The following is a 15,426-nucleotide window of genomic DNA, read 5'->3' on the forward strand; positions in this document are numbered from 1 at the left end:
TTTAATATTGTTAATATTTGCACAAATTGCCATAAAGAATTGCCAACTACTCAATCAGAGACAGAGATCCTAATAAACATTTCCACTTTATTAATCATCTATGTACATGAACACACTATCAGGATTTATCATTGCTATCACCCGTGTCCTTATCGTCCCCTCTCAGTTTCTCGATGTCCTTTGTCAGCTCACTCAGTCTATCAAGATCTTTAAACGAAAAGTCCTGACTACCTCTCTCTGCAGCTTGAGGCTACAAATATAAAGGAATAGTGGGTAGTACTGTATCTCACGCCCTTTTGTGAGGTAGAATTTATGTCATTTATCTGAATTATCGACAAGAGTATCATTGAAAGTCATTTTTGAAGCCAACTCTACATTGTAATATTATTTTATCACTCTATATTCTATTACTGCATTACGTATTTATCATTCGCAATAATAAACATGTGTTTTGATATCTAATTTTGAATATTAACCGTTCATTAAATCTGAACAAAAGTTAGCAACATAACTTCTGTTGAATTTTAGTCATAGACAACATCATAGTTGAATTTCAACCATTAACCAAACTTAATAGCATATTTTTGTTAAATTTTAATCATAGTTAAAAGCGTAATTTATGTTTGATTTTAAGTCTTTTGACCATTTACCACAAGTAGCAGTACATAATTACCTGTGATGGATCTGGTTTCCATCCTATAAAGTTGAGGACTTGAAATGTAGCTGGAACACCTTCTTCGTCTCCATACATCTCTATAACATAGCCACCACTGATAGTAAACAGGGATGAGTAAGGTTTAACTTTCTGCTAGTAAACTGCTGTAAACTAACTTTCTTTTGTGGCTACTTAATTTTGCTTTTTTTTCACAGTTTTTTAATTCAAAGATAAAAGAGGTTGATATTTATTCCCATATGAAAGAAAATTGGTTTACAATATAACAATGTCATAGTATCTAGTAGTGGGCAAAGTCTACTCTGAACCAATGCATTGTTTATGGGAATATCAAAATAAAGGACAATTTCTACATGTGGTTCTAGATTCCTACCTAGAAACCAAAATGTAGCCTGATTCACTAGATACTTGTTCAGTTTAAAACACAGGACAAACTTATTGGTTTGCATTTTACATTTATTCCCAAGAAAAGAAAAACTCGATCCAACAGGGTCTACTCTACAAATATTAGGCGTTCAATCAAAGTCACTATGCAATACATATATGTACATAAGCATAAAAGAATGTTTAAAAAGTAAAGGATGTCCACTACCACAGTCTGTCTTAGTGGTCCTCAGGTGATATACATGTACACCTGTCCAGGTGTAAGTGGACCTAGAACCTTACCTTTGTAAATGGCGGCTGCTGCTGTCATTGTATCCCTGTGTAATGACGGTCTACGGGACCAAGAGCAGTTATTTTCTCCCATACCTGAATTTTTAAATCATTCTTTTATACAAGAGATTCCAGAGGGATCTTGGCGCCCACCAAAGAATGATCTATGTCTGACAATGGAAAGAGGGATCTTTTCCCTGCTTTTCAAACTTTTTCAAACACACTACATATAAAATTTGAATCAGATCGCTATAGTACTTTCTAATAAATAGTGGTAATAAACTACAACAATGAAATCTAAGATGGCGGCCGGTTGGCCATCTTGTTTATTGATCAGTCCCGAACGGCATTATGGATCAGTCCTTAAAGGTACTATGCACAACTAGGGTACAAGGGGAAACTATACATGGAATTTGAGAAAGATCCCTTCAGCACTTACTGAGAAATAGCGATAACAAACTTTACCTATCAAAATCCAAGATGGCCACCTGTCGGCCATCTTGTTCACCGATCGGTCCCAAAATGTAATATGCACAACTAGGGTCCTAGGGGAACCTGCATATGAAATTTGAAAAAGATCCCTTCAGGACATTTTGAGAAATAGCGGTAACAAACTTTAACTATCAAAATCCAAGATGGCCGCCTGTCGGCCATCTTGTCCACCGATCAGTCCCAAAATGCAACATGCACAACTAGGGCCCTAGGGGAACCTATATATATGAAATTTGAGAAAGATCCCTTTGGCACTTTTTGAGAAATAGCGGTAGCAAACTTTAACTATCAAAATCCAAGATGGCCGCCTGTCGGCCATCTTGTTCACCGATCGGTCCCAAAATGCAATATGCACAAATAGGGTCCTAGGGGAACCTGTATATGAAATTTGAGAAAGATCCCTTCAGTTCTTTTTGAGAAATAGCGGAAACAAACTTTAACTATCAAAATCCAAGATGGCCGCCTGTCGGCCATCTTGTCCACCGATCGGTCCCAAAATGCAACATGCACAACTAGGGCCCTAGGGGAACCTATATATATGAAATTTGAGAAAGATCCCTTTGGCACTTTTTGAGAAATAGCGGTAGCAAACTTTAACTATCAAAATCCAAGATGGCCGCCTGTCGGCCATCTTGTTCACCGATCGGTCCCAAAATGCAATATGCACAAATAGGGTCCTAGGGGAACCTGTATATGAAATTTGAGAAAGATCCCTTCAGTTCTTTTTGAGAAATAGCGGAAACAAACTTTAACTATCAAAATCCAAGATGGCCGCCTGTCGGCCATCTTGTCCACCGATCGGTCCCAAAATGCAACATGCACAACTAGGGCCCTAGGGGAACCTATATATATGAAATTTGAGAAAGATCCCTTTGGCACTTTTTGAGAAATAGCGGTAGCAAACTTTAACTATCAAAATCCAAGATGGCCGCCTGTCGGCCATCTTGTTCACCGATCGGTCCCAAAATGCAATATGCACAAATAGGGTCCTAGGGGAACATGTATATGAAATTTGAGAAAGATCCCTTCAGTTCTTTTTGAGAAATAGCGGAAACAAACTTTAACTATCAAAATCCAAGATGGCCGCCTGTCGGCCATCTTGTCCACCGATCGGTCCCAAAATGCAACATGCACAACTAGGGCCCTAGGGGAACCTATATATATGAAATTTAGAGAAAGATCCCTTTGGCACTTTTTGAGAAATAGCGGTAACAAACTTTAACTATCAAAATCCAAGATGGCCGCCTGTCGGCCATCTTGTTCACCGATCGGTCCCAAAATGCAATATGCACAAATAGGGTCCTAGGGGAACCTGTATATGAAAATTTGAGAAAGATCCCTTCAGTTCTTTTTGAGAAATAGCGGAAACAAACTTTAAACTATCAAAATCCAAGATGGCCGCCTGTCGGCCATCTTGTCCACCGATCGGTCCCAAAATGCAACATGCACAACTAGGGCCCTAGGGGAACCTATATATGAAATTTGAGAAAGATCCCTTTGGCACTTTTTGAGAAATAGCGGTAACAAACTTAAACTATCAAAATCCAGAGAACAAGCGGAAGGACCACGCACCACGGACGAAATGCGATTTGAATACCCCACCATCTGATGATGGTGGACTAAAAAAGTCAAAACAAATCATGAGTCTAAGACTACTCTGACTATTCTTTGAAAAGATACTTGAATATTTCGTTCACAAAGTTACCCGAAACAAAAAACTATCAAAATCCAAGTCTGATAATGCTGTACAATGTCGACCATCTTAAACCTGGAATAAAGTTCACTTTCAAAACCATCATAAAACTCAATACATATATAGTACATTATCGTAAACTCATCAATGTCCTGTAACACCTTAACAAATCATCTGTTATCTGTACTCTGCCCTACAAATACGTAACAAACCCATGTACTTGATCGTTGTACAAACGACTGTTCATCAGGTGTGACCTGTAACACCAGATTAGAGTTATCAAATGTGATTATAAAACCCCGACCGCATCACCAGGTGTGACGAAAAACAAAACAAATCTATGTATTAAGACTTACTGACGATGCTTAACATTAAAATTAATCTACAACGAAATACCGACAATTCAGTATTTGTATATCTAGGTTATGTTGATACTCTGCTTCCTTCTATACATGGTATACTAACCAGAGTATGCATAGTATATGGCCACTCAGCTCTGTTCTTCAGAATTCCATCATGTGCATCTAGCCAAATGGTGAATTGTGTGGAGAAAAGTACTTGATCGCATATAAACTCTCAGCTCCGTTTCAACATATCAGTTTTCCCAAAACACCATGTATTAACTTTGTTTTTAAACGCTTTTTCATAGGTTACAATCAGTATTGGTAATTTAGAGTTATCTACGACTCTCTACCTTCTATTACATTTCTAACCAGAGGTCAGCTAGTAAATCCCGTCTGTTCAACCATTTCGGTCCAGTCATGTGCGTAAATAGAGAAATGTGTGGAGAAAATCCCTGTGAAATAGACAGAACTTGTTAGATCTTGTATAACAAGATGTCAGAAGATAAATACAGCTACATATAGTAATCAAATTGATACCCGAGATAAATAGAAATGTATAGATAAGAATCCAGCATTCCAAAATTATAATACTGACAAATTCACTAATACTGAAGCTGACTCTGACATCAGCTTCCACAGTAATCGAATATGGCTTATAAGTTCCCTCCATCATTGAGAAGCCAGTTTAAAAACATATGATAGTATTATTTGTGCATGTTTTAACCATGTACAGTATATAATCATAATGTATCGAAAGTAAAATAAATACAACTACTTTGCTTTAGTCTCTAGGAGCACCATCCCATACAAGAAAATCATTGCTTTACTTGTGAAATACATCTCGCTGGAGTTTGCTTATATAATTATACTATTATGCAATAACTTTAAATATTTCAATTTTCACTGAAGTTGGACACAATGAAACTACTTAAACAAGAGGCCCATGGGCCTTAACGGTCACCTGAGTTTGTTTAGAATGAAACAAAGACATATAAACACTAATATACTGGCCCTTGATATCGGTCAGTGATGTAATAAATTTGACTATTTAAAGGGACAATTCACTCCGGCTAATACTGGCTAATTCTTTTACATAACCAAGAAGCAAAATATAGCATAAATGTTTTGTTCTAAATTTCTTATGAAACATATGACATAAATTATTGACAAATTCCACGTCAATGTTTAGTATTTTAATGGAGACCATTGTAATTACAAATCGTTGATCAACACGATTAAGCAGGTACAAGATGTACGCTGTACCCATATCCAAGCCAAAGTCACGCACGTTAAGCAAATGAACTACATAGCCACGTTTGAGGTGATAAAATGATTTTTAGGCAAGATAATTCACTTAATAAGGTAAACACACTACTGTCAGAGCGATTCGAGCAGTTCTAGACAAAAGTAGCATTACTCTACGAGCAAGGGACAGGGTTCGGCATACAAGATGTTTGACCATAATTAGAATGGCGGACAGCGAGCGAGTTTGCACATTTCACACGCATTTTCACCACCATGGGCTTTTCTGGCATATCACAGTAAAATCGGCTGATCTAATTTCCATTTAGAACTGGATTTTTTCTGATATATGTGCAAATTGTAATGTTCTCTTAGACTGAATTGTCCCTTTAATCTATAAAGAGTATTTGCTTCCATCAAACCTGTGATCTCAGAAGATTTTTTGAAATTTTAAGTCATTTTGACCCTGTTTAGCCCCGCCCCTCTGGTCCCCCAAGGGGTCAATGAGGACTGATATGGATGTTAAAATACTATATCCCAGGCTAATAATTCTAATCAAGTTTGCCTCATTTCCTATGAAAATTGAGCAAATAATGTTCATTAATGTATTTTTCATATATAAACTAAAGTAAACTTGACCCCCTTCCCAGGGGGAAACGTGAGACCCCAGGGTCATATAATTCACAATTTTCATAAAACACCTCAAGACCTTTTCCTCTATAAAGAGTATTTGATTATACTATTTCCAGAATTCAAGAAGAAGAATTTTGGAGTTTAAGCCTATTTGACCCCTTTTGGCCCCGCCCCTCTGCCCCCAGAGGGTCAGCCAGGACCAATATTGATATGATATTAAAATGACGGACAACGACGAACAAAAGGCGATTATAATAGGTCACTTGACTTCGTCTCAGGTGACCTAAAAATCCTGTTTCATTTGCTCATGAAATTGGGTATCTTAACATCGGGCTTTGTGCAAGAAAATATTTCATCTACACCTACATTTGCCTAAGAAGGCATACCTTCCTATTAGGCCTAGGCTAGATGAGATGATAGATCAGCGGTGGTTAAAAAGGAGGAGTGAGACGTGTACTTTTCTGTCTTTTATCATTTTACTGACTTTTGTTTATCGTTGGAGTCAAACAACATTGTCTACCAAAGAAGAATATAATGTGCCATATCCCTGTGTGATGTGTGTCGAAACTAGGTTAGATTGTCTCTGTTACAAACAAATGATGAAGCCTAAACGACAATAAGAAAAACTATATCAAAGTCAATAAATATTGATTTACCTTTAATCAGTTGTTTAACTTGTATCAAGGCTAAAGGCTACATAAACCACTAAATCCTTTCCATTCCTATCACGTTAAGGTGATTCTCCATTTTGAATCGAAGCGGGTGACAACCGTATCACACCGTCTAAACATTATCCTTCCGCAGCTTCAGCGGACGACTTTTACAATCATTTCTAAATCTATTTTAAATGTTATGTTTCAACTGGATTATATTGATAATATAATTATTTCTAAATAAATGTATGACAAATTGTAATATTTGCGCGATTTATTTTTAATTCTTGTATTCTAATAACGCACTGTTTTCTTATCTCTCTCATTGTAGACTTGCACAGGCCCAGAGACTCGCAAAACCTTTTAATAAAAAATCTAATATGACTGAATTGAAATATAAGGATTGAATCTTGCTTTGGTTGATTTCACGGGGTGATGAATTGAGTTGCTCTTGAAACAAATTCAACATGAATTCAATTTGTTTCAAGAGCAACTCGATTCATCACCCCATGAAATCGACCAAAGCAAGATTCAATCTATAAAAACAGTGACATGAGCATTACTTATACAACATTTAAAAACACAATTTTTCTATGGAGAGCATAATTGATACAAACCCCTTCTCTTTCTATCTCAGCTAATTGTAATGCCACACGCAGCTCAAACACTGTGTCTCCCCCATACATACAACCCAGGAATACACCGTCATTCTTCAACGTCCTGTTTACCTTTGTACAAGAAAAAAGAATGTAAAGATGTTTTGGGAAGACATAAGCATTATTTCAAGAAGTTTAATGACCATTAATTTAAAGATGCTCCATCGCCAACAGGACATAAACGATACCCATTATTTGCTTTTGTTACACCCGCAATCACTACTTCATTCCATATACCTAGGATATAGTGCCACAGACTTTTTTGGGATGCAATTAATTATTTCTAATATTTCTATTTTGAAATAAAATTTGAAGCTCAACCTTTTTAATGGTGGTAATGGTATAAAGTAAGTAACTTTTGTAACTAAAGAAAAATAGTAATTTGTTTCCTCCTGTTTTTGATAGAGAAAAAATACTGTTTTTCAGCAGTGGAACATCTTTAATTGAGTTGTACTCTACAGGATGTGTTATTAATACTGTTTTCTGACCCCTGTTACCGCTACATAAATAACAGTATAGGAAGTCAATACAAGTTATTATCATATAGACATTTGGCACAAGAACATATCAAAGATGAAAAAAGAATGATAATCAGTATTTGAGAAGTTGTAGTTAATAGAGTAATGAAGTAGCAAGGCTTACCTGCTTAAAGCAGCCAGGAAGATCATTGACCCAATGCAAACTAAAACATAACAACATTAACATTGATCAATAAACTATTTACATGTATTTTCTTCTTTTAAAGCATGATCCTGATTATTTATAAGATGCAAAACTAAACAAACCAAACTTTTAAAGCATTTAAAAATAACTCTAATACACCAACATCTGGCCAAGTATCTGTTGGACTGCTATGTAATTAATGACAGTGCTAGGATTTAATATACAATGAAACATTAGGTCATCATAATGTAAATACCCATAGGTCTGATGATGAGGTCAAACATGGAAGGATGTTCAAGGTCACAAAACAGTTCAAAGTCTAAAACAGTCATAACTTTAGACTTGCTCTATCACAGATGATGTTACAGAAAAAAATTACATAGATTTTGATCAGCTAAACCAAAGTTTATGTTCAAGTTTATTTCATGATTCCATAATGTGATATCGTTAGAATGTTCATGACAACAGGCCTCAGCAGCATTTACCTTAGTGAACTAAATACTATGTCAGCTGAGTTGGGCTCAAATGGAAGGGACTCCTCATCCACAACCATCTTTGTTGTTGGAACTTCTGGAGATGTCTGTGCTTGTTCCTGAATGAAAAGTAAAGTTATGTTTCAAAATGCTGATATTGGTTGATATTGTTATGTTTAAAGTAACTAGCTATAGCTATGTATTTTTCTGTAAACTACGAAAGAAAATGGAAATAAACCCAGCTACCTCATTCTTTTCTATCTTCATATTTTTTTTTTACAGTGATGCTTTCATTCCCTCATCTACGTCTTCTGGAAGGCAACATATATGGTATGACACACAGCCAATAAGACTTACCAGTAACATTTCTGATGAGTCACACATGTAGACTTTTTCCACCATATCAGCTAACAGGTGTCTGGACACATAGCCCCTCCCACACCCCAGGTCTATACCCAGCTTAAACTTTCTGGGAAAACAAAAATGACAGAGATCCATCTAGATGCAAAGCCATACATTGAAAAGGATTTTTATTATATAAAAATCCAAAAAGGTTCAACATTAATTCTTCACATTATCTTCAGAAATATGTCATAAGGTCTACAATACCTGTTGTTCGTATGAGTAACAAAAACTTTTTTAAAATTATTTTTGGAAGAACAATTGGTCCTTATGATACAGAGTACCTCTTATTTTTCAGATACAACATACCAACAAATGCAACAAACTAACTATGCGATGGAAATATATTTACCTTTTAACATCACACATTCTGTCAAACAATCTATATCCAACCTAAAAAGGGAGATGATACATGATTAGCAACATATTTGAACAATAATGTATTATCAAGAAAAAGTTGATTCAAACAGATTTAACCATACAACAAATATAATTATTTCATTCATAAATTTTACACAAAGAATGCATTTTCGATAATATAATTAACAGTTTCTTTGCAAGTCCAGTATCAGGCATCTAAAAATGGTGTTATTGATATGATATTGAGCAATATGTAATCCATATTACTTCAGATGTTCATTTGTATGGCAAGCCATTTTCCTTTTCATTCAGAATTTCTGGTATAAGAAATTTGTATTTCCCATATGGACAATTTTAATTCTGATTTGTCCGAAACCCTGAGTGACAAGTCCTTCTCACTTATAAATCCTTGGTTTAAACAATTTTAATCTAATTCTGAGATTATAATCCTAACTATATATACCCTATATGTACATTTTTTACATGTAGCTGCGCTCTTCAGAGGCTTTGCCTTAAATTCATATAAGAATTTCCCATATCAGGTTTACAATTTGTAAAATCAAAAATTGTTTACTAATTTGATAGATACAATGTACTGTTGTAGGTGAGAAGATATCAGACTCAAATCAGTAAAATAATTTACAGTTTATATATAAATCCACATACAATGATATCGACATAACATCTGAGCTCAAACGTTCTGTTCTCCATAAAAACAATCTGTACTCCACAACATCTAAACCTGGACTGTCTAACGAAACGTCTCTAATTATCCAGACAAAACATAGATCGCATTGATCTTGATTACCTACTAAAATTAGCTGACAGCTCCTCGGGGACTTAATCTCACAGAGGTCATTTAAACTGATCCCTTTCGACCTGCACTCTCCCCTCCCCTTACTGTCGACAGACCCATACCAGCACTGATACAGAGCTTGGCTAGCTCGGAATATTATCAGATGAAACATTTTCTTGGGTCCTTTTCAATGGTTTTTGTGAAAACAATGGGTCCCACAGTGTTATAGATACCAATTCCCAGAAATTTCATGGGTCCTTTTAAAATTCTGTGAGTCCAGGACTCGGGATGCGCACGTAGATTTATCACTGCAATAGTATCTTAAAACTAATTAATTTCAATTCTATACACAGTCAATTTCTCACATTTATAGATTAAATGTTTTGAGCACGATTTTAAAGTTTGTTTTTTTTCTTTAATATAAACGCTTCTTATCTGTAATCTTTCCATTGCCATTTCAGATCACAATCGTAACGAGAGAATAGAGACTATCAAAATGTCAACTTATGGTATCAAAATAGCACATTTCCCCATTCATCAGTCAGTTGTTACCGGTCGGCCATTTGTTGACCGATCAGTCCCAAAATGCAATATGCACAACTGGGGTCCTAACATATGAAATTTGAGAAAGATCCCTTCAGTGCTTTCTGAGAAATAGCGGTGGTAACAAACTTTAACTATCAAAATCCAAGATGGCTACCTGGCGGCCATCTTGTTGACTGATCAGTCCCAAAATTCAATATGCACAACTGGGGTCCTAGGGAAACCTACATATGAAATTTGAGAAAGATCCCTTCAATACTTTATGAGAAATAGCGGTAACAAACTTTAACTATCAAAATCCAAGATGGCTGCCTGGCGGCCATCTTGTTGACCGATCAGTCCCCAAAATACAATATGCACAACTAGGGTCCTAGGGGAACCTACATATGAAATTTGAGAAAGATCCCTTCAGTGCTTTCTGAGAAATAGCGGGTAACAAACTTTAACTATCAAAATCCAAGATGGCTACCTGGCGGCCATCTTGTTGACCGATCATCCCAAAATGCAATATGCACTACTAGGGTCCCTAGGGGAACCTACATATGAAATTTGAGAAAGATCCCTTCAGTACTTTCTGAGAATTAGCCGTAACAAACTTTAACTATCAAAATCCAAGATGGCGGCTGGTCGGCCATCTTGTTGAACCGATCAGTCCCAAAATGCAATATGCACAACTAGGGTCCTAGGGGAACCTACATATGAAATTTGAGAAAGATCCCTTCAGTACTTTCTGAGAAATAGCGGTAACAAACTTTAACTATCAAAATCCAAGATGGCTGCCTGGCGGCCATCTTGTTGACCGATCAGTCCCAAATACAATATGCACAACTAGGGTCCTAGGGGAACCTACATATGAAATTTGAGAAAGATCCCTTCAGTACTTTTAGAGAAATAGCGGTAACAAGAATTGTTAACGGACGGAACGGACGGATGGACGGAAGGACGGAACGGACGGACGGACGGACAGGACGGGAGAGGAACGGACGACGGACCACGGACGAAAGGCGATTTGAATAGCCCACCATCTGATGATGGTGGGCTAAAAATGGAATGTTGATTATCTCAAAGCAACATTAGAAAAGTGACAGGCGTATAGCCGTATACAAGCCAACACAGTGTTGTCAAAATAACCTGAGAGCAAAGCAAAATTTGAACAAAATATTTTATCAACAAGAGATCCCAGAGGGATCTTGGCGCCCACCAAAGATTGATCTATGTCTGACAAATGAAAGAGGGATCTTTTCTCTGCTTTTCAAACTTACAATTCTTTTTTCTGCTTTTCAAACTTTAAACTATCAAAATCCAAGATGGTGGTCGCAAAATGCAATAGGCAGAACTAGGGTCCTAGAGGAACATACATATGATATTTGAGAACAATCCCTTCAATACTTTCTGAGAAATAGCGGTAACAAACTTTAACTATCAAAATCCAAGATGGCCACCGGTCGGCCATCTTGTTGACCGATCAGTCCCAAAATGCAATATGCACAACTGGGGTCCTAGGGGAACCTACATATGAAATTTGAGAAAGATCCCTTCAGTGCTTTCTGAGAAATAGCGGTAACAAACTTTAACTATCAAAATCCAAGATGGCTACCTGGCGGCCATCTTGTTGACCGATCAGTCCCAAAATGCAATATGCACAACTGGGGTCCTAGGGGAACCTACATATGAAATTTGAGAAAGATCCCTTTAGTGCTTTTTGAGAAATAGCGGTAACAAACTTTAACTATCAAAATCCAAGATGGCTACCTGGCGGCCATCTTGTTGACTGATCAGTCCCAAAATGCAATATGCACTACTAGGGTCCTAGGGGAACCTACATATGAAATTTGAGAACAATCCCTTCAATACTTTCTGAGAAATAGCCGTAACAAACTTTAACTATCAAAATCCAAGATGGCTGCTTGTCGGCCATCTTGTTGACCGATCAGTCCCAAAATGTAATATGCAGAACTAGGGTCCAAGAGGAACCTACATATGAAATTTTGAGAACAATCCCTTCAATACTTTCTGAGAAATAGCGGTAACAAACTTTAACTATCAAAATCCAAGATGGCGGCTGGTCGGCCATCTTGTTGACCGATCAGTCCCAAAATGCAATATGCACAACTAGGGTCCTACGGGAACCTACATATGAAATTTGAGAAAGATCCCTTCAGTACTTTCTGAGAAATAGCGGTAACAAACTTTAACTATCAAAATCCAAGATGGCTGCCTGGTGGCCATCTTGTTGACCGATCAGTCCCAAAATACAATATGCACAACTAGGGTCCTAGGGGAACCTACATATGAAATTTGAGAAAGATCCCTTCAGTGCTTTCTGAGAAATAGCGGTAACAAACTTTAACTATCAAAATCCAAGATGGCTACCTGGCGGCCATCTTGTTGACCGATCAGTCCCAAAATGCAATATGCACTACTAGGGTCCTAGGGGAACCTACATATGAAATTTGAGAAAGATCCCTTCAGTACTTTCTGAGATTTAGCCGTAACAAACTTTAACTATCAAAATCCAAGATGGCGGCTGGTCGGCCATCTTGTTGACCGATCAGTCCCAAAATGCAATATGCACAACTAGGGTCCTAGGGGAACCTACATATGAAATTTGAGAAAGATCCCTTCAGTGCTTTCTGAGAAATAGCGGTAACAAACTTTAACTATCAAAATCCAAGATGGCTACCTGGCGGCCATCTTGTTGACCGATCAGTCCCAAAATGCAATATGCACTTCTAGGGTCCTAGGGGAACCTACATATGAAATTTGAGAAAGATCCCTTCAAGTACTTTCTGAGAATTAGCCGTAACAAACTTTAACTATCAAAAAAATGGAATGTTGATTATCTCAAAGCAACATTATCTTGTTGACCGATCAGTCCCAAAATACAATATGAAAAGTGACATATAGAGAAAGGCGTATAGCCGCTATACAAGCCAACACAGTGTTGTCAAAATAACCTGAGAGCAAAGCAAAATTTGACCAAAAAAAAGAATTGTACAACACTTGACAAAACTTGACTGCTTTTGTGGTTTCCGACAACGTTTTTGTGTGAAATTACTGTCAAAACAATGTTGCTGAAGTGTATATTAACAAGGCGTATATGGCCCAACAGGCCCATCGTAGATATCACCTTCTGACGGATTTTATAGTAGGTGATATCTTTTCCTCTATAACAGTAGCTACTAATTTCACTATCTGATCATCGAAATATTTTATTACTGAACACATTATTTAAATTGGTCCGATAGGCCGAACCAATTCAATGGCCTCTATACCTGACTAATTCAAATTTTAATTAAATTTATAAGAGTGCAGCTCTACTAACCATAACATGTGTGTGAGCATATAGATTTCAGTACCCCTTGGACTTTGAAATTGTGTCCCGCGGGAAAAGTCTCGCGCCTCCATGTAGGCAGCAATGTTTTAATTCTCGTTATCAGCACAACGAGATTTGAAATTTCTGTACTAGACTAAATGTGTAATCGGCTTACGCTTTAAAACTACTGTAATTAGTTTTAATGTACACATATATACAAAGACCATCACGATAAATGTACTGGTCCAATATATACTGTGTATGTTCTCAAGCACACGGCACTGTCAGCAGCGACGTCACAAAACCTGTGACGCCAAATATGACGGCACAGATTCCCGCGTATATTTTTGATAGCATGGCATATTGCCAAGTTTTCCCTGCATCTGATAAAAACAAGATTGAAATATATTGAACTATTCCATTTGGATTATTTTGAATTCTTTCTAACTATCGATAGTATGTGCATGTCAATGAAATATATTTTATTGTTAATCTCGTAGAAAAATATAGACAATATAAAGTTATGATGTTATAATCTTTTACATGTAGCTGTGCTCTTCTGAGGCTTTGCCTAAATTCATATTACTAACGCTAAGGTACATAAATTAACCTGTTAACCATTTTAATGTTAGTTTTAATTTGAGACAAAACACTGAATTAAAATCTACCTCTTCTTTCATATAATCGTAAACTTCGTAATCAGGTAAAATTGTTGTCCTATCTTTTTGGATTCGTTTTGCTTTTCTGTCGAAAACAGTCATAATGTTTTTCTGTTGGCCGACACTCATACTGCGCGAAGCATGAACCAAGTTCGTCCTTCGAGTGGAGGGCACCTTGCAGCGTAAACAGGCATAGATGCACCATGACCGCCTCAGCAAAGATGCAGACACCATATTCGTCTTTAGTAAGTTTTAGTGTCACTTCTAACTTGTTGTTAACTCTTATTAGCGTAGTGCAACGCTAAATTATGGCGTATACATTAGATTTCACAAGCTAACGACAGGAGGTTACACAAGGCGGCATCCATATTTGATGGCTCGCACTTGTAACGAAGACGATTTTTGATTGGTTAAAAATAATCTACAGTCTATTTTTAACTCGAACACGTGTTCTATGTAAACAAAAACAAAGTAGACCGCTAGCTCGCAAGTAACTCGGCCAACTTTTTCGAATCATTTTTGAAATATTGTTACAAAGTTTGTTAAATTTCTTTTCATACATTGACAACCTCCTGATAGGCATATAAAATACAATATATCAGAGATATTGTATTATCATACAGTACAACTCTCCTTCTAATAATCTATAAAGTTTCGTTAGTTAAGTTTTTAAGAAATGTTCGATTACCATGTTGATAATTTCAAGGTGTTCATGTTTATATTGTTAACACAGTTCATAATGACAACTCTGCTCTATAATTATAGAGTAGGTCTTGGTTTTCCCAGAATTTGTCTAAATTATTTTTAAAACAGTTTATATTAGGTGATGATATAACAGATTCTGGAAGAGAGTTCCAAATTCTGACAGTTCGCACAGTAAAATAGTTTTTCCTCAATGTTGATGTTGAATGTAGGGGGTAGAGTTTTTTTGAATTTCCTCTAGCACTATGTTTGGGGGCCACATCTGACCATAACCTTATACAGTTACAGCAGTCTTTATCATATAATCCAGAAATCATTTTGAACACCTCAATCATGTCCCCACGCATACGCCGGTATGATAGACTGGGCAATTTCAGTTTTTTCAGCCTTTCCTCCTATGGAAATTTCTGTAGTCCGGGCAGGCATCTGGTGGCCCGTCGTTGAACACTTTCTATCAGGTCGATTTCCTTGT

General features: G+C 36.8%; 1 protein-coding gene across 1 annotated transcript; it reads right to left on the reverse strand.

Moving 5' to 3' along the window:
• Nucleotides 1-73: 73 nt before the first annotated feature.
• Nucleotides 74-14,651, reverse strand: LOC138319714 (arginine-hydroxylase NDUFAF5, mitochondrial-like). The gene is made up of 10 exons (XM_069262853.1): nucleotides 14,262-14,651; nucleotides 8,931-8,971; nucleotides 8,534-8,645; nucleotides 8,189-8,295; nucleotides 7,683-7,722; nucleotides 7,002-7,112; nucleotides 4,226-4,308; nucleotides 1,340-1,434; nucleotides 674-753; nucleotides 74-250 (listed from the first exon to the last, which is right to left on the reverse strand). Exons 1-10 carry the CDS (start codon nucleotides 14,484-14,486, stop codon nucleotides 119-121), a joined length of 1,026 nt encoding a protein of 341 aa, XP_069118954.1. The 5' UTR covers nucleotides 14,487-14,651; the 3' UTR covers nucleotides 74-118.
• Between the last annotated feature and the right edge of the window lie 775 nt (nucleotides 14,652-15,426).

This window comes from Argopecten irradians, chromosome 3 (assembly GCF_041381155.1).
Source record: "Argopecten irradians isolate NY chromosome 3, Ai_NY, whole genome shotgun sequence".
In the NCBI taxonomy this organism is placed as follows: Eukaryota; Metazoa; Mollusca; class Bivalvia; order Pectinida; family Pectinidae; genus Argopecten; species Argopecten irradians.

What these genes read in the sequence shown, in the direction of transcription:
- LOC138319714 (XM_069262853.1), bottom strand. Translation starts at nt 14,486, where the DNA reads ATGGTGTCTGCATCTTTGCTGAGGCGGTCATGGTGCATCTATGCCTGT. An exon ending in ACGATTATATGAAAGAAGAG is followed by an intron (nt 8,972 to 14,261) that starts GTAGATTTTAAT and finishes CTCCCTTTTTAG; the next exon opens with GTTGGATATAGATTGTTTGA. An exon ending in AGCAGCCGCCATTTACAAAG is followed by an intron (nt 754 to 1,339) that starts GTAAGGTTCTAG and finishes GCTATGTTATAG; the next exon opens with AGATGTATGGAGACGAAGAA.